At 46.5% G+C, this 20458-nt stretch overlaps 1 protein-coding gene across 1 annotated transcript in view; it reads left to right on the top strand.

The window, feature by feature from the left end:
- The window catches only part of CTNNA3 (catenin alpha 3), a 1574321-nt gene that overhangs the window by 827772 nt on the left and 726091 nt on the right, over positions 1–20458 (top strand). Inside the window, 1 exon segment of the mRNA XM_059729874.1 lies at positions 15531–15611. Within this exon segment, the coding sequence (XP_059585857.1) occupies positions 15531–15611 (81 nt within the window).

Genomic DNA, 20458 nt, shown 5'->3' with positions numbered 1-20458 from the left:
GAGGAAGAAAAACAAAGAGGGAAAAACTGTGTTCTGGCCATATGCTTGGATGTCATAAAGGTGCTGCTCCAAAGAAATAGCAAATTTAACTACATGAACTTTAGTTAGTCTAAACTGGTATGAAAGCATAGGACTGGGTAAAGAGTCTGAACAAAAACCTTTTATTTGAAAATTCTTAGTCATAAAGAAATGGCCTAAATCTGAACATGGATAAGAACGTTGCAAGTGACCCTTATCTTTGCTATGAACTAAACTAATTATAACCACCTTTGGTATCTAAAATCTAGATTATGATCCAGATATTGTAGCTCAAGGGAACTTCTAATGGACTGAGGGGAATGTCACAAATGTGCTTTTGCTGTGCCAATGCACAGTACTTATTTGTAGGAATCAATTAAGCCAAAAATGAAATGTATTAGTTTTATGTTTCACAGTGTGGAGTCTCCAACTTTCTGTCAGAACATACCTGCTTTTCTATCATATGTAATAAAATAAAAGCTGATGCTCCTCTCTACTTTGTAGGACTAACTACATTGTTTCTACTGATGCTTTATCTAAGCAGTTTTACATATATTTAGCTACTTGAGAAGGAGGAGGATTCTACTCTTTTTTTTCAGTGAAGATTCATTGCTTTTAGTTCTGTTTGAACTATCTAAAGTACTCTGTCTAAAGCTGACAAGAACAGATTATACATCTAAATCAACTGGCTCCATCTGGTATGGTTAGTGGAGATATTTTATTATAGACCTATCATAGAAAACATTCCAACTTTTATTGTAACTAAATTATTTTTCTATGGTTTAAAAGTACATTGTTTGATTAGAATGGTGAACATTAGTCACAGCTGTTTTCACTGTCATGATCCTCATAGAAAACTGCCTTTATTAAAGACTTAACACATATCTAATAACCTCAGAAATTAGGTTGCTGCTTTTCTAAAATGACTGTCACTAAATCTTCTTGTAATCCCCCCAAAACTAAACTGAATCTTCAGTGCTCAGAAGACATAAAACAGATTAGCATGACTATTCTGTAAGCCAGAGATACTCAAACTTTTGGACACATGGGCTGGATGAGTGGCATTAGGCTGGTCTGCAGGCCGGATCCCACAAAGGGCTGATGCATGGAGTGGGGCCCGATGCTACCCCAGCTACCTCTGTTCCTCTGCTGCCAAATTTCTGGACCTGTGGGAATCCCAGTGGCCTTGGAGTTTAGTATCCCTGCTGTTAAGCAGTTGTAGCTCTTGAGAAATATAAGCAGACTTAAAAGTTGTATCTTAGCACAAGCAAAAGAAGTTATTTGCTATCTCTTGAATTTGACACTCTTGAATTCCACAACCTGTGAAATTAACGGTTTCATTGTTCATAACAGAGAGCTAATACTACAGAAAAAATACAGAACTTGTTTAATAATCATCTTCTACTTGCGGTCCTTTCTTGGCATGTAGTCAGTGAAGAATACTCTGGAGTTCAGTTCTTGGGTCCATCTGCATCATGAAACAAATACATATTTAGTAGGCAAAAAAATACCTTCCTGTGAAGAAAAAAGCTTTTATGCTTCTTTAAAATGAGTTCTTCAGCTGATGTAAATTGGGATAATTCTACTGAAATTGACAGATTTCAGTTTACATCAGATAAGGATCTGGCTTTAAATATAGTATAGTATAGTATATACTACTAACTTGAAATGAACAATAGAGAGCAAACTCTATGCATGCAATTTGAATTAGTTGCATAATAATGTTACTGGTATGTACAGTAGGTAGGCTTGTATCCTTGCACATTAGCCAGTATTTATGCTGCAGCTATATAGTGCTTAATTAAAATATTTTCACTCACTTACATAACACTAGTTACCTAACTTTTTTAAAGAGCTTTCCCTGTTCAGTGCAACATTTTACTTACTGCATACAGTTTGTCACATTCACAAAGAATGAAACAAGTATTACGGTGCATATTTCACAAATGGAGTAACTGAGACAAATTATGGGACTTCTGCAGTGAGTCTCACTAAACTGGTAATCTCCCAGTTTTCTATTCTTGTCTTTAGCGTAGTCATCGAACAGTAAAGAGGCTTAATTAACCATTTGAAGGCAGGCACAAGGTGGGCAGGGGGATATCCTGGAGACTAGCTCATTCAGAAAGGCATAAGCTTTTGTAGGTTACAGCCTACTTCATCAAATGATATCTGATGAAAGCTTATGCCTTTCTGAATGAACTAGTCTCCATGGGATGCCACCCTGCCCTATCTTCTGTTAATTATCTCATGTAATAAGTAAACATTTTAAGCTTGTGTTTTTTACTTTTTAGCTCTAGCACTCAAGATAAGAGATTTAAACAATAAACAGGTCATTGAAACTTTCCTTTAGTGGCATAGAATGATGCTGCCTCTACATGGTACAGTGGAAAACACTGTAGCATTTTAAATCTGATATCATTACATGAGCATACATTTTGTTTCAAATGCCAAGACTGGTATCTGCAAATACTATACTGACGAGGAGGAAATGTTACAAAAAGGTCAATTCTGCTGTTGCTATAAATATCTGATTGGGACATCTTCAGGACTTGTGTAGATATAGATATGCAAGTCCTGAAGATGCGTTAGATATAGCATATAGTGTATGTGTGTTAGATCACTCACTCACTCACTCTATCTATTACATCTTCAGGACTCATAAATAGATATAGTGTAGACATATCTATATCTTACTTGTTAACAAGTTAATAGATCACTAATACCAATGGCCAATAAATGCGAAAGCACTGTTAGCAGTTCACAAGCCTTTGTTTTAAGGTTGTTTCTACACAGCCTTTGTTATTGCTGACAAATCATGTAACTCCCACTGACTCTAGCAGTCTGGCAACCAATTTTGAAATAATCTGTGCGTAGAGAAGTTTTTTAAAGAAGGATTTGTTCTACCAGTACTAGAACTTTCTTCTGAGAGAGAATTAATATCTTTTATTGTGAAACTGTTCACATGCTTTACATCTAAATAAGGGGGAGATGGGATGTGCAGTAAAAAAAAATGGTTAAAGTGTCACTCTAATAGCCATACAAAAAACTAGAACTCTTGGTTCCAAAATGATACCTTTTATTAGACCAACTGGAAAATGGCAAGAAAATTTATCCTTTTCTGCAAGCTTTCAGGATCAAAGTCCCTTTGTCAGGCTCTGGGAAAAGTGTATATGGTACAAGATGGTAAAAAGTTCCCATGGGTAAGAAATAAACTTAATTTTTGCACAGAGGGAGCTGAAGCCAGAAGTCTGTCCCTCTGGGTCCATGAGAGTATCTTTGAGTAACCCTTTGATGTGTTGATCAGGTAGAATTCCTTCCCTGGAGGTGTCAGATGGCAGGCAGGGAGGCAAAAAAAAAGTCCTTGTTGATCTGCAATGAAGTTTAAAATCCAAAATTGGCTAAAATTCAGCATTTTCCATGTTTCAGGGGTGTACTTGGTAGCAGTGTTGGTCTGAGACAACAAGACACATACAGAATTGCAGAACAACAAGGAAGTTTTTTTGGTTTTTTTTTTTTGCCTCCCTGCCTGCCATGTGACAAGGTAACATTTTGGAACCAAGAGTTCTAGTTTTTTGTATGTCTTTTTGTCTCAGACGAACATGGCTACCAAGTACACCCCTCACTCTAATAGCTTCATTCATACATGTGAATTGGAGCTCTGCTCCCAGACTCCTGCGAGAGCTTATGTCTCAGTTGACTCAGCTGTAAATGAATACTTGGTCACTTGGGCTGGAGAATCAAATGAAATTGGATGTGATGCTATTCATATCATTCTCTTGTATTCCTTTGGCTACAGAAACTCATGTGCCTTAGGGACCATTGATGCACCTTTACCTGCATGCAATGGACTCCAATATGCAATCCACACAGTTGTCTCCTGCTATGCCTCATATGTATGGCAGGAGGTGTGATTTGTGAGATTGTGCATTAGAACTACAGTATGAATATGAGCCAGTAGTGCGATGTTGTAGCCAGTAGGGCAAATAATACTCTGGCATGCATCAATTGATGCATCTCCAGCAAAACCAAGGAGGTTGCTCTTCTGCTCTACTTGGCACTGGTGAAACTGCAGCTGGAGTACTGTGTCCAGTTCTGGGCACCACACTTTAACAAGGATGTGGACAAGCTTGAGAGAGTCCAAAGAAAAGCCACCTGTATGATTAGAGTCTTACACATGTAACCTGGGAACACCCAAGGGTGTGCCCATCCTCAATTGGAAGGGGTAGATGAGGCAGGCAACAGTGCTGTGAGAGGGACACCGGCGATTTGAGCATGGGTCACTCTTTCCTCTATAGAGTCAACTCTACCCCAATGCTCTTAACTATTTACAGTTTACTGAATTATAATATACATATTATTTCTTAATTCTTATTATTAAATACCTTATTAAATTAAGGTAAATATTCTAATAAGTAACTGTAACAGGGGGGCTGCTCGGGACTGGTCTCTGTAGCCCACCCACCTGTTCTTGGACCAACCACCTGCCTTCTCGACCACCACGCCCTGATATTAATTGATTAATTAATTGATGTCAGTTAAGCAGGAGGCTACCCATTTTGCTGCCCCGATGCCAAGGGGCGCTCTCTGTGGCTTCTTTCCTCCCTTATACCGCAGCCCAATCCTCGCAAATGGCATCTTGATGTTCGCGTAATCACCGGCCCCCCACACTGGGCCCCAGAATCCTCCTAACAGGACCCCTCCATGATCCCTCCATTCAGGCGGCCTCTCTGCCTTCATTCAGGCTACCTAGCCCCCTGAAACTATTTTCCCCTCTTGGGTGTGGTCCTCCGGGACCTCTGGCTACCAGCCCTGGCCCACCTCCAGGCCATTTGGGACCCCAGGCCCCCGGCTCTTGGCTATCCCTCGTGGTGGGCCCCTGGGCCTTTTGACCGTCCTAGTCCTGGCCCCAGCATGGGCCAGTTGAGGGTACTCTCTTGTTCAGGTCGGGTCTCTGGCCCCTCACTCTCTCCAGGGGTCTGCCCTCTGGGCCCTTCGCACAAATGCAGGGGTTACCCACCTGGTGGTGGGGGCTAGGAGTTAAGGTGCTCCGACCCACCTTTCACCAAGGTGGTAACTGGCCTGGCACTTCCTGGGGGCTCCCGTGCCACTGAGAGCCCCACCAGGCCACCCACTCCCAGCAGGATGTAGTTTTAGGTCATGCCCAGGACCAGGAGCCTCCTGACCATCCCCTACAGCTCCTCCCTTACCTCCAGATGATCTCAGCAGCCCTCCGGGCAGGCAATGTCAAGGAACCATCGACCGGGCTTCAGAGCCCTTTGCTCAATCAGAGGCCCCACCAGCATTGTCTGCATCACTCCGAGACCTCCCCTCCTGGACCTGTGCCCCGCGTTGGGCACCAAGAGGTTCTTCCAGCTCTCATGGGGGCGGAAATCTAGCTGCTTGTGGCTGGGTTTACCTAGACTTATGCCGAGGCCTCCCCTTTCCTGGGCCCTGCTCTAGACTCTGGGGCTCTTTTAGTTCTTTGAGTGGGCCACACTGTGGGGCTCCGGTTATCTGGCTTATGCCAGGGCTAACTTGAGCGGCCTCAAGCTGCTCCCATGACAGGTTCTCGGTGTGCCGTGCTGCTCACTGTGTGGGGCCTGAGCAGCCTCGAGCTCCTCTCAGGGAAGGTTCAACATTTGTGGGTTTGCACACCACTCCCTCTAGCCCTCTGCTGAGGATGCAGGCTCAAGCAGCCTCGACGCAACTCCCAGAGTCTGAGCCCAATGTGACAGCCTGTGCACTGCTGGGGTGAAGAAGGGATCCTGTGGAGGCTCTTCTCTCTCCAATGTCCCTCATCATCTCTGTCCAGCATGCTGGGCTTTTATATACACTGGAGGCCCCACCCCTGGAGTCTGCCAGACCTGCAAAGTGCAGTCTTCAATCAGGTCCAGGGGCTCTTCACCCTCCCCCCTGCCCTCCCCGAGCAGGGGCAGGGCAAGCCCCTCCTAGCTGTTACATGATTGATAGAAATGTTCCACCAATCCAAAGTGTCCTTCTCTAAGCTGGGCAAAAGCAATGAGCCCATCACACATGGCAAGCTATATGAGGAAATGCTGAGGGACCTGGGTCTCTTCAGCCTGAGAAAAAGAAGGCTGAAAGGGGGCCTGGTAGCCATTTGCCACTACACTAGGGGAGTACATCAAGGGCTTGGTGAGCAACTGTTCACAAGGGCACTTGAGGGGAAAACCAGGAGTAATGACCACAAACTCCTGGAAGACTGTTTCAGACTCAACATTAGGAAAAACTTCTTCACAGTCAGGGTGTCCAGACTGTGGAATAAGCTCCCTCCAGAGGTGGTGCAATCACCTACCCTAGAAATCTTCAAGAGGAGACTAGACAGTCACCATGCTGGGGTCAGCTGACCCCCCAGTTGTCTTTCCTGCTTGGTGTAGGGGGCTGGACCCGATGCTCTCCTGAGGTCTCTTCCAGCCTTACTGTCTATGAATCATGCCTTATTGCCCGTGGAGGGGGAGCCTGATAGCAACCAGCTACAAAGTTAGAACACATTTTTAGCTCTAATTTTATAACTGGCTGGAGCTTTTTATGGTATGATAGCTACTTCACATGTATAACTGGTGTCAAGGTAATTGCACAATTGTGTGATACCTGTAACTAAATGATAGCTGTGGAGGTGGCAAAACTCGGGAGGACCTCTGGTCTTTTCTGACCTAAATAAGGGTGATTATAAAGCTGCATTTTATAATCTGTTTACTCTTTGCTTGTAGAGTCATGGTGAAGCATAGCTTAGAGAAATTATCTTTGCTAACCAAACATTGATCATTATCAGTTAGCTAGGAATTTTACATATTAATGAAAGATTTTCTTTGAATTTATTACTTGATACTTTTTATGCCATGTCATTGACAGAGGGTCTATGTAGCATTACCTGCCTCAGAGATCTAGTTGTTTGGTAGGGACCAGTTATCCTTAGTTTCCACATCTAGAGTTACAGCCAGCCAGAAAACAGGTGTAATCCTGATACTCTACATTAATTCTGCCTCCTTAGAAAAATCAGCTCTAAATATAGACTTTCTAAAGGATGTGTAGATGTGGAACTGTACCTGATTAGCATCCAAAAATGCTGTTAACTGGCTCTTCTGGAAGTTTAGAAAGGATTAAATCTGTTGTCAAGTCTGACAGTGGTAGTGCAATGAAAAGTATTTACTTTGGTGCCCACACAAGTATTTATATGACAGTTGGTTACATTTGATGACAACAACCACCACTATTACCAACCTCCTGGGAGATGTTTTGAGGTTTTTAAGGTGAAACTGTACTAGTATTTCCATTGTCTATGAGGCATAGGAGGTAGTAATCAACTATAGGTACAATGGGTAAGTAGAATAATATAACCTGTCTGAAAGTCCACAGAAAATATGACAATCTTTTCAACATGTTGGATTTACATTCACGGATCCTATACAAACCTTTAAAATGGTAGTGCGTCATTCTTGGTAGTTTTTTCCCAGTCTTCCTTGTTCCCTCTTTGGTTCTGGGTAATGTATCTAAAATTGAATATCTTATTCTATTTAAACAACCTAGATAAGTATATATGCATGTGAGATTGCATGCAGACTTTACCTTGCTTTTATCTAGCAGAAATTGCAGTTACCATATTATTTGCATACAGTGCACACACTCTAATTTCCAGCAGCTGGGTTTCAGAACAAAGTTACATGTTTTATATGAGGGGGAAAAATGCTATATTGCATATTAATTTTATTGTCAGAAATTGATGAAAAATCCTGATGCAATTTTGCAAAGCAAGATGGAATGTCAACCAGATTGGTATAAAATAGATTTGTTAAAGTGCTATCTATACATTCCAAACATAATGATTTTTCTGAAGATTTATATTGTTATACTACTTTGGCACAAATGGCAATCTAGCCTTGTACACTGAAATATTATATGTATCACATTAATTATAATACACATAATTAATTACTATAGGCATGACAATATATTAATAATACAGGGGAAATGTGTGTATCTTTCTTTTAGAACAGAGCAATTCAACTTTTTTGATATTGGGTTAATAAATATGACAGTTTTGCAGAAAGAAATTTGTTCAGAATTCTTGCACCCTCATATACTCCGGGGTGGATCCAGGTGGTGCCCTGGTACCATCTCACTCCTCTTCTGCTGTGTAGTACAGTGAACTTTTGGGATATGTAGCCCCTGTCTAGCCTTCGAGGGAAGTCACTGGGGCTGAGCCCAGAACTCCTTCCCTGCAGGGAGCAGCTGCACAAAGCTACCTCCCCACCTCCATACCCAGGATAGTTGCAGCAGTGTATATATCCCCCTTGTACACTTGCTTCCTGTCCAGCTCACCTGGGTGTCTCCTGTTGGCCAGCAGGCTCTAGCCATGTCTCGCCCTCATCCTCCTCCCCATGGTCTAAGCTCACTTCCTGCTTCCTGGACTCCACAGGGAGAACAGGTCTAGGGCCCTGGAATTGTTGGCATGTCTTCCAACACCAGCGTGAGGACTGGCATGTGGTGGAACAGCTCAAGCTGGAAGTGGGCATGGGGAAGATGAAGGTGTTGGGAGCACTGGGAGCTGTGGAATATACAGCCATCCTTGTGGCACCAGTTGTATCTGTCATACCGTCTCTTTCAAATTCCTGGATTTGCCTGTGCATATACTGTATATGTTATTTTTGAGTATGATATGACCACAGCAATTCCTAAACAAAATGACCTCATAGCAGAGTTACATGGAGACAATGATAGCAAATACTGCAGAAAATAGAAGCCATGCTTTTCAAATGGAAGAAGAGAGTCCAGTCTGAAGACAAAAACTGCACTACTTAAACTGTGAGGATGGCATGCATGGCATGATCTAAAAATTCCCAAGGCTTTTCTTTTCTTTTTGAAGTTCAACAGAATGTGTCATTAGATTAAAAGTACCATATTTCATACTCCATATTATCACACACAACTTCTCCTGAAAAAAGTCCTCCAAAATTGGGGTGTATATCTTAAATGTGGTAGCTGACTGAAATATGTAATGACTGCCATATTGTGGCTGTGCTTGTCTCCCAGCCCAAGAGGGAGAGGCAGAGAGCCCCCCTTCAGTCACAGTTGGTGTTAACCTGTCACAGATGCTGAACAGCCAAAGGCCACTTCCAATTAAGCACCAGCTGTGAGAAATTTAAAACTAGTTCTGAAGATGAAGCTACAGATTCTGTGATGCTGAGGAGTGGTTTCCTCCCTTTCTATAAAAAGGCTGAGAGGTGACTTGATAGCCACCTACAAATATGTCAAGGGAGTATACCAGAACCTAGGTGAACAAGTTTTCAGAAAAGCCCCCTTCCTCCCCACCCCCAGGAAGACATGGACCAATGGATACAAGCTAGTTGAAGAAAAGTTTCAGCTGGATATAAGGAAAAACTTATTTTCTGTATGGATAACTAGAATCTGGAACACACTTCCAACAGAGATGGTGCCGGCACCATCTCTGGAAGTATTTAAGAGGAGGCTGGACAAATACCTTTTTGAGCTTGTTTGAGTCCAAGTACCTCCTGCCCATGGCAGGGGATTAGACTTGATGATCTTATAGGACCCTTCTGGTCCTTCTTTTTATGATTCTTTCTATGATTCTGTGCTTCCCACCTCAGACCAGTGTTCAGCTGTATTGAACCTGTCCTGTGGCAATTAAAATTCTAGAAATATCTATTTTTCCTTCATTCTTCTTTATCAAAACACCCTGCAAAATAAGAGTTGCACCTTATGTGGTATACAAGTAAATATGGTATGGCTAATTTCTACTTGTTACATGAATTAAATTGGTACTGAATATCTTGAGCATTTTAAAACTCAATATTATAGTCAGTAGCACAAATAGAATGATAGAATCATAGAAAATTGGGGTTTGGAAGGAATCTAGTCCAACCCCTGACTAGATCGGGGTGAGCGACTGGGGAACTAGCCCCAGCTACCCATTTAGAGTGTACTCCAGTATGGCAGTCCCTGAGGAGCTCACACTGCAGTAGTCCATGCTGCAGGAGCAGCCCATGTGCTGGTATGTAGGATTGATGCTCAGCACAGCCCCCTCTATCCTTTCCAGAGCACCAAAATTCCTTTTTACATCTCTGGGGGTGCATCTACACACGCTATTAATGTAATTTAGGTTTACCACACAGTAAGCATAGGTGGTGGAAGACCTGGGCTAACAGGGCTTAGCCCTCCCAAACATGGGGTAGCAGGTAGGGCTGCAGAGCAGCCTGGGTGCAGGCTCTGGGTGGGGAGGGGAATGCACTCACAGACACGCAGCCAAAGCCTGCAGCAGCCCGGCAGCATGTGGAGCACTGCCCAGCACAGCAGGTAAGTCTGTTGTGGGGCAGTGGTGTGTTGGGGGGAGGGCAACCCCCCATGGTAAGGGAGGAAGTGGAGCAGGGGCAGGGGCTAGTTGAATGGGACCCTGGGGCTGGGGTGGGTCATACGATGCTCAGAGCCCATGTGGTTTATCCATGGGGGTGGGAGAGGCTCTTACAGCTGTGAGAATCTTGGGGGAGACCCAGGGGGCAAGTGCCTCTCAGATCTATGTGGGGTGTAGGTGGCTCTGCTGCAGGCTGGACTCTGTGCCCCTCTGCCACTGCCCCCAAGCAGCATGATGCCATGTGCCTGCCATGCATGGGGTGCAGAACTCAGCCTGGAGTGGCAGTCTGTCTCCACCCCATGCACAGATCCAGGGGGCACGTGCCCCCCGGGTCTTCCCCCAGGGTGCGGACAGTAGCGGGAGCCCCCCTGGATCACTGGACAAGCCTCCCAGGTTCCAAGTGTCCCACAACCCACCTTGGGGCCCCATTCACTGCAGCCCCTGCCTCTTCCCCACTCCCTCCCTCACTGTGGGGGCCTCAATCTGCTCCCCCATGACAGACTTACTGGCTGGGGGGTGGGGTGTGTGCGCGTAAATGCACACCTGCCCAGCCCCCCCCCAGTAATATTTTCTCCCTTCCCCAGAAACATTTCACAGATTTGCAGTAAACATTCCACAGATTTGCTCCTTATGGGAGTAGGAAGTTCCAGGCCTACTCTTGCCCTGATCTGCACCCCCTGCAGCAGCCAAGGGGAACTTCAGGCTCCAGCTGCAGCTGTCTGGGTGTCAGGGAGCTCCAGAGGCAGGTGCAGCCTGGCAGAGGGCTCAGGGGGGCAGCCTCAGGTTGGCAGGGGTGGTCTGGGAGCAGGCTTAGGCTGGCAGGGGATGCTGTCCCAGGAGCTTGTGGCTGTGTGCCATGGACTCTCCTCACCCTTCCTCCCTGGCAGTGGCAGACAGGGCACCATGTCCACAAGGCACTTGTGGACCTTGTCCTCCTCCACCCTGTTGCAGTATGGCCCCTGGGAAGCTTTCCATGAACGCCAGATCTGCAGGGCAAGCCCAAGACCATGAGTGCTCACTATGGACAGTGTGCAACAAGCACCAAACTTCATTTCGCTCTATCAGACCCCCTTCTTCCCTCCTTCCCCAGCAGTACACTTCCTCACTCCTTCCCTCTCTCCCAGTAATGCACCCAGTTCTGGGTACCACATTTTAACAAGGACATGGATAAGCTTGAGATAGTTCAGAGAGGAGCCATCCATATGATCAGAGACTTGCACAGCAAGCCATATGAGGAAAAGCTGAGGGACCTGGGACTCTTGAAGCTGAAAAAGAGAAGACTGAGAGGGTACTTGGTAGCAGTTTACTGCTACGTAGGGGAGTACATCAAGGGCTCAGTGAACAGCTGTTATGGCTGTTCACCAGGGCGTTCTTGGGGAAAAACAGGAATAATAGCCACAAACTCCTGGAAGACCATTTGCAGACTCATTAGGAAATCTTGTTCACAGTCAGGGTGTCCAGACTGGAATAAGGTCCCTTTAGAGGTGGTACAATCACCTACTCTGGAAATTTTCAAGAGGAGACTGAATGGTCACCTTGCTGGGGGTCACTTGACCCTTCTAGCCTTACAATTTATGACTCTATGAAACCCCTCATTAACCCCAACACGCACCAACAATAAAGGTCCTGCTTCCCATGCAACATGTGCAATGTACTTTCTGAACTGCAAGGAGGGAGAACTGGGGTGGAGGTGTCTATGACAGATCCCAGGGAGAGGTGCCTGGCACTCCAGCCTCTGGTGGCATTGCCATGGATGTGGATGCCATGGCAAAGCCTATAGTCTGGGGGTCACCCAGGTATGAGGGTGGGCACTGTCCAGCCTGCTTAACTTGATCCCCCTCCTTCACCCTGGGTCTGGGGCCCCCAGGCACCATGTGCAGAGTTGGCTCAGCTGCTGGCAGCTCCCACTCAGGGGTTGCATGGAGGCTGGGTGAGCAGTGGACAGCTGCCCAGGTGGGTGGCTAGGCTGCTAGGGGACCTAACACAAGAGCAGTGGGCACTGTCCACTGCAGGTGGTACTGGACCTCATCCAAAGCCAACTGGGAAGCTTGGTGCTGGGCTGTGAGTGACTAGGCAGGGCTGGGGCTGGGGATTAGGTGCTCAGCAGCATGAAGGTATCTGCCATGGCCAGGATGGTGTCCAGCACCCAGCCTTCCTCCTCCATTTCCTCCATTGCCTGGGCCATCATGGCAGCCTGCCATTCATGGGCTTTAAGCATCCTCTCAAGGAGGACAGTGTCTCTCTCTTTGAGGGCAAGGAGCCTGGAAGACATAGTTCTCTTGCTCCTGCTCTAGGTCCTGCGCTTTCCAGGCCTATGAATCGATGAGCTTCTTCTCAATCATTGTAACTAGCTGGTCCAGGAGGAAGGTGTGGTCCTGTGTGCACTGCTGCAGGAGGTGGTACATGCAGAGGGTGCTGGCCAATGGTGGCGGTGACCTTATAGGCACATCCCCACTGTGTATAGCTGCTGAACCTGTAGAGCCAGGAGAGGGAGGCTCTTTGTGAGAGTTTGCAACATTTCAGAGATAATATGCACTGTACTGAGGGGCTGTGCACTGTATGGCCTCATCAGGGGTCGTATGTGCACAGGAACCATGGTAAATTGGCTCAGTGGGCCCTGCCACAGTTGACTGCTGACCGAACCCTCTGTTCCTGTTTCCTCTATGGGGGCAGGTGGGATGCTTGCCACCTGTAGCAGGCAGCCTCCCTTCCTTGTCCCCTGCACAGGATGGGCCAGGACTAGCTCCTGCCAGCAGCTGCTATGGCAGCTCTGGACCAACTCCCCCCCCCCGTCCCCTCCCGCCCCCTTCTCCACCCTACAGGCCAGGTAGTTTTCTCCTGTGCTGCCAGATCTGTGGCACTGAGGGTTGGGGGGTGAGGGGCTTCTGCCCAGCTGGGATGCAGAGCTGATAACACTCCCTCCTCCCCCTGGTGGCTCTATCCAGAAAGGCATCCCAGGTCAGGGCCCCTGCCACATATGGCCTGTGCACCAAGCATGCCACTGCTGAGAGTCTACTGGGTGCACTGTGATGAGCTGATTGAGAGCACCAAGGGGTGGCTGACCCACTAGAATCTGCTGCTTCTGATCGCCATCATGCCCTGGGTGCATCTGAGAATGTGGTGCAGGGACCTGAGCTTCAATGGCACCCCAGGCAGGCCTGCACTTCCTTGTAATGTGTGCTGCCACCTGGAGGAGTATCTCTGCCTATGCTATGAGTTCTTGACTTCTGCAGCTGAGGAGGAGATCGCTGCTGCCAGTGATGAATTTTTGTGCATGTGATGCCCCTGGTTGCCTAGCAGAGAGGCAGTTGCATGCTCAGTAAAGTTCCGCACTGCCTCCTGCCTCTCTGTGTGTTGGGGCCAGAAAGTCTGGAGGCAGCTCACTGAGGCAGGGTAAGGAGGAAAGGGTTGGCAGGGGAGGGCATGACTCTCCCTCCCTGTGGGACCCTTGGCTCCAGGTGTGTAGCTCAGAGGCACGTAGATAAGTTGGCATGGGCATGGGTGGATGCAGAGGTCCCTTCCCCCTCCTTCCTGTGTGGGGCTTATCAGATGGGTGTGGCAAGCAGTCCCAGCAGTCTGACTCTGTTCCTAGTGGTGGCGAGGTGGTCTGGCTGCCTGTAGTGCCCCAGGGTATGGTGGCACAGCACCTGCTTCCTGGATAGTGGCCCCCTCTGGGGAGGAGCTAGAGCTCCTTGTCACAGGGTGCATGCCAGAGTTGGTGGGACAGTGGACAGGTGGCAGGCTAGGCTACCTGCGCTGCCAGCTGAGGCTGAGGGTAGGAAGCACACTGGGTCCTGCCCCTGGTGCCCTGAGGGACCCTTCCCCAGAGAGTCTTCATCAGCTCTGGCCCACAGTGCTGGCTTCAGGAGCCTGCCTGTGCTGGAGTAGACATACCGGTTGTGTCCACATTTCCTCATGGCCAGGATGAAGTCCAGTTGCTGCATGAAGAGCATGGTCCTGGCAGCCCTGGACCACTGGTTGTGATCTGTGACATGGACCCACTGGGCCTGTTGGACCTTGATCTTCATGTGGCACTGCTACCCAGACTGCTTGTGGCTGTGCTGCTGCATGTGGGCTGCCATGGCCTCATAGATGTGGGCTGATAGATGTGGGCTCATGTGGGCTTATGTGGGCATCAGGGACACTTCTATCCCAGGTGCTGGCAGGGACCTTGGGGGCTCAGACAGGGAACCTGGGTGCCATCAGCACTTGTCATATGCCTGCAGCAGGGAGACATGGTGCCTGGGGGACAGGCAGCCAGAGGCATGGGCTCCAGGGGAAGAGCTGAGGTGCTGCTGCAGCTAGCCTATGCCTGGAGAGTCAGGCCAGGGATCTGAAAGCCAGCCTGGGATAGCTATGGAGGAATCCCTGTCATGTGGCTCTGCCTGAGGCAGGAGGCTAGGCCCCTGATGGTGAAGCTGAACAGGAGCAGATTTGCTCCCGGTGAGCTTCTACATGTGCACTACTGTGCAGTAGCTGCTGCATGGTTAATCTACTACCTGTATCTACAGGTACTAGCTAATCACACAGTAAACTAATTTACTGCAGAGTAAATGTCATGTATGTGTAGACAGTGATGCTTTACTGCTAAGTAGATTAGTTTACTGTGCAGTAAAGTGTTTCATGTAGAAGTGTCCTGGGTGTAGTTTTACAGAAATTAGAAATAAATATTGTAGATTATACGAGTTGAAAAACTGTCAAATTGTATCACAGGCATCTGATCCTCTTAAACTACAGGCAAATATACAACAAAGTTTTTCTCATACATGTGATGATAATGGAGTGTACATTCAACCTACCACTAAACATGTTATGCTGAACTTCAATTAATGCTGAAAAAGTAAATGTTATGGCAGTTCAGAGTGTAAAATATATAATCTTTAGTTGATTTAGTTGTAAATACACAACCTATTCTGAATGTGTTGTGCTTGATATTACAAGCTGACAGTCTACTCAGAGGTCCTGATTCAGCAAGGTGATCCCTATTCTTGAAACACTTAAGTATTTGCAGGAGTCACATTGACCTAATGAGATCAAAGCACACACTGCAAGTCAATCAAATTCTTTAAATGCTTTTCTGAACAGGAGACATGGAAGTTAAAACTGAATAGGCTTTGTTTTGTTTCAGGCTGACAAGAAAGACAAGAATAATGCCCTGAATAGTGCAATAGATAACATGTGCAAGAAAACGCGAGACCTTCGCAGACAGGTAAACATTTTGAGGACAAAAATTACTGAAAAGTACATTTATCCACACACACATCTTCCTGTGTTTGACATCGTTACAATTGAAAACATTGAGAGAAAAATCCTCAGCTGTATACAACACATGCTGAAAAGTACTTAGGATGTTATTGGGAATATGCAAATCCAGTAAATATGTGTGTGTATCTAAACACTATATGTATGTGTACATGCTTGTATAATATTCACATCTTTTTCCAGAAAATTTCTGGTTTACAGATTTTTGGATAATAAATGGAATTGCATGAAATTTTGAACAATTGTAAAATTTCACAATTTTTTTTTGTCTGGATATTTGTTTAAAAACATAGCAATATTGCTTTTGCTTGAAAATTCAAACCTGTGGATTGCATAAGAGCTTTTTGAGGAAGAGATTAGCAACATAGTATGCCTTGGGGCATGTTCTCTGGAAAATTAATCCCTGAGCAGGGATTCATTAAATCCTGAATTCTATTCCTGCCTCTGTCACTTACAGCACTTTACAAACATAAACTAATTGCATCTCAAACCCTCATCCATAATACATAAAAATAATTATTCCCTTTTTTTTTTCTGTAGCTTTTACATGGTGTTTCAGGCTATAGTGGGTGAAATGAAATATGGAATGGGAACTTTTGCAATAAATATTTTTGTGTTGGTTTTGCTTGCCTCAGCTAGAAGGATTGGGGGCATAATTTGCATTGTCTAATGGGTAATGCAATGTTCTACATTTCCATGAGTTGCTGATGTTTCAGCTTCACACGTGACTTTATGAAGGTGATCCAGTGACATTATGTACCAATCTTTGTCATGGATGCATGTTGCATTTGTGCTGGGAGAAAAGCCTTTCTCCTGGCACAGAAAGAACATACAACCGTTCAAAGTGTTTCTCGCCAGAAGAGAACTAGCTCTTTTGCAAGAAAATTAGATCACTTCTGACCAGGGAGATCTCTCCACTCCTGCACTAACTGGAATGGATGTATGCTTCTGTCAGGTGTGGAGGTCACCCAGAGTCCTTCATCTCCCATACTCCTGCTCTCCCCACAAGGTGGAGGCAGTGAAGGAAGGAGAGCACTGGCTCCATGGTATCTCACTCATGGAACAAATGATCACTCCAGCTCCTTGACTATTGTTTTAGTATTAAGAATTGCATTGAAATTATTATTTTGTCCATGGCTTGTGGCAGTACTGAGTGCAAAATGACAGAATGCATGTAAGTCCACCACAGACAAGCTGGGAAATCTACCATCTGATAGGCCTTCATGGCCGTGTCCAGCTGAGCATAGCTGTGCAGTATATGGTGCCACAGACGTGTCTGTGGTGGCACATATCACACATTCAGTTATTCTCTGTCCTGCAAGGAAAGAGCAGAGGTTTTTGGCTTGTGGGGGTTTTTTTGCTTTTGTTTTTTGACCCCTGGATACCCTTGTGGGGATATCCAGGGGTCAAAAAACCTGGGCAAAAAAAAAAAAAAAAAAAGTGAAGCAGCACATGTGGGGGCAGCATGTGCCACTCAAAACCGGAGCCTGGCTGGCTAGAGCCACACTCCGGCTGCTGGCCAGGCTCCAAGTAACAGGATCAGCAATGCTGCAGTCCCAGGAGGCCCCCAGGACCCGAGGTAAGGCTCCTGGGGCCAGCGCAGTGCTGGCCCCAGCCTCCCCTACCCCACCCAGAGTAAATTGCCACATGCCCTGTAAAAAGCTACGGAACCCTTCCCCCTCTTCCCCCCCGCCAGTGTAACTATTTTGGCATTGCACAGTCATTCCCTGGGGACACATACTGGTGGCACAAGGTGTCCTGCTTGTCCTTGGGGAACCAAAAGTCCATGCTTGCATGGACGCAACCCATAGATGCATCCACACATGTAAGCATGTGCACTTGCAGTAGCTCAAATAGAAGCGGTGCTAATTTAAGCCAGGGCTTTTGGCTTCAGCGCACATGCCCGGACATGAACTTTCGTCTGGTGCAAATTGGTGTCGGGCAGCTGGGGAAGCTGCAGCTGTCACCTGACACTGTAAAGTGGGGCCTCTTCCACTAGGCCCCAGTGACCCCAACAACAGCTGAATGTGGGGCTTTTTTTTAATTATGATTTTAATTGCTGGGATGCTGGAGCCGGGCGGGGCAGCAATCAGGGGCAGGCAGGGGATGGGGCCGAGCAGGGCAGCTATCGGGAGGGCTCAGGATGCAGGCCAGGCGGTGCAGTGATCTGAGGGACTGGGGGAGTGTGCAGCACCAGTGGGGGTTCCCCCATGGTCCCTTCCTCCCTTGTCCAGCCCCCATCACCCCTACTTACTGGCAGGAGTCCAGGTCCAGCTCACTGCAGCTGGCACGCTGCCTGGTCTGCATGGAAAGGTAGCATGCTTCAGCACCAGGGTGAGGGCCAGCCATAGAGATGCTCTGGCTGGCTACCAGAGCATCACTGTAGAGGACCGAGCCTCCAGTTGCCTGCCGTTGTGGTCTGGGACCATGCCTTACCCTGCTTTTTTCCCCTTGTGGGTTTTTTGATCCCTGGATATCCAGGGCCTAATTTTACTCCTGCGCTGCAAATTTGCAGCGTGGGGAACTTTTTTTCATTCCCACATGTGTCTCTTGCAGTGTCTCAAAGGGCTTTGAGATGCTGCAAGATGCACATGCACGCTCGTTTGGACACGCCCAATGACTCGTTCCACAAATCCACTAGCAACTTCACTGATAACTAAAGGGCAAAATGAAGGAAGGTTTGGTTCTGACATATGTCAGTTCTAATGGATGTGTCTCATTTGAAATGGCATGCTCTAGCAGTTTGGGGTTTTTAATTTTTTTTTTCTTCAAATAAACAGCTGTTCAGTCATGAAATCTTGCCAATAATTTTGATACTTTAAACTATTTCATATTATTTGTAACATTATTTATACCACTCCACAGTTGTGCATAGCACTTTTACAAAATATTTACCTGCATGCTGTATTGCTTAGATTAGTGGGGCCAACTTTTTTGGCAGACATGCCACAGAGTAAGTCCTTTGTCCTGTCTAAGTACAAACCAATCCCATTCTCCCATCTGATCTGCTGCTCTGCTTTTTTTTCCCTTCCCTATCTGCTGATGTGTCCCCTGATCCCTTTCAGATGTGCCATGTATCATGTGCATAGAATGTCTGTACCATTTCTGGAACTCTTGCCATAGCTTGGCCATCCCTGGCTTAGATCAGTACTATTTTTTTTATTTTTTTTTACTTAGAAGAGTTGTGCCTATTAAGAAAGGGACACCACATTGGGCTCCTATTCATGTGCAGAGAGGCTGTTCCAACACGCTGTAATTACAGCGCATCAAAACAGACTCAACTGAGTCAGCTGGTGTGTGGTAATTACTGTGCTCTGGTAGACTCCAGCATCACATGTGTCAGTGTCACCACACTGAAAAATGGTGGCAGGGCACTTTAAAGTTAAGTCTGTTCAATGAGCTTTAGTTCAAAGTGCTCTGCCACCATTTTTCAGGGTGGGGATGCTGATGCATGTGAGGCTCTGGGTGCTTTTAATTAGTGTGGTTTTCGGAGCACATTTATAACATCCATTAATTCCAATATCTGCTTTTGTGCTTCTTGACATTGTCAGTGTCAAGTCTTCCCTCCCAGTTGTTTCTCATTTTATTCTGGGTGATTTGATGTACTGTGCATAGCTGATTCTCCTATAGTTATATAGTTATTTTCTGGAAGTGTTCTTTGAACAGATATTCCCATATGGGTAGCCTCCTCCTTTGTGATAGTGTTTTTGTATGTACAGCAGATTGCATTGTCTATGTCCCTTGTGCACAGGGGAGATAGCTCTAACAGATAATGAATTTGATTTTTTTTTCTGATCTTTTCCCAGTATTGAGTGAGAGAAAATGCAGGTTTCTGCAGTCATCAAAGCATTGGTGTCAATAGCCTTCTTATATCCCCTGATTTTTATAAACTGCTAGAGTTTTTTCTGTATGGTTATTTGACACTCCATTACCAAATTAAATATGTTCATAGATTCATAGATGTACGGTCGGAAGAGACCTAGGTAGATCTTCAAGTCCGACCCCTTGCCCCGGGCAGGAGAGAATACTTGGCTCATATGACCCCAGCTAGGTAACTATCCAGCCTCCTCTTAAAGACCCCCAAGGTAGGAGCCAGCACCACTTCCCTTGGAAGTTGGTTCCAGATCCTAGCCACCCTGAGTGTGAAGTAGTGCCTTCTAATATCCAGCCTGAACCTACTCTCAAACAACTTATGGCTGTTATTCCTTGTTAGTCAGGGAGGTGCTTGTGGGAACAGCATTTCTCCCATTCCCCGCTGGTCCATCCTGGTAAGTTTGTAGATGGCCACCAGATCCCCGCTCAGCCTTCTCTTGTGAAGGCTAAACAGGTTCAGGTCCCATAGCCTCTCCTTATAGGGTCTGCCCTGCTGTCCCTGGATCACGCGAGTGGCCCTCCTCTGGACCCTCTTAGTGCTGGCCACATCCCTCCTAAAGTGCAGTGCCCAGAACCAGATGCAGTACTTGAACTGTGGCCTGAGCAGCATCTTGTAGAGGGGGAGGATCACCTCCTTGGCCCTGCTTGTGATGCATCTGTGGATCCATGACAAGGTGCACTTAGCCTTACTGACCGCATCCTAACATTGGTGGCCCATGTTCATTTTGGAATTAATAATGACTCCAAGATCTCTTTCTGCCACTGTGCTTTCGAGAAGGGAGTTCCCCAGGCTATAGGTATGCTGCTGGTTCTTACTGCCCAAGGGCAGTACCCTGCACTTGTTAGTATTGAGTCCCATTCTATCCTCATTCGCCCATCCCTGTAACCTGTCCAGGTCCAGCTGTAACCTGTCCCTCCCTT

The sequence above is a fragment of the Alligator mississippiensis genome, chromosome 6 (assembly GCF_030867095.1).
Source record: "Alligator mississippiensis isolate rAllMis1 chromosome 6, rAllMis1, whole genome shotgun sequence".
NCBI classification, from domain to species: domain Eukaryota; kingdom Metazoa; phylum Chordata; order Crocodylia; family Alligatoridae; genus Alligator; species Alligator mississippiensis.
The sequence above is the reverse complement of the archived record's forward strand: the minus strand, read 5'-3'. Positions and strand labels throughout refer to the sequence as shown.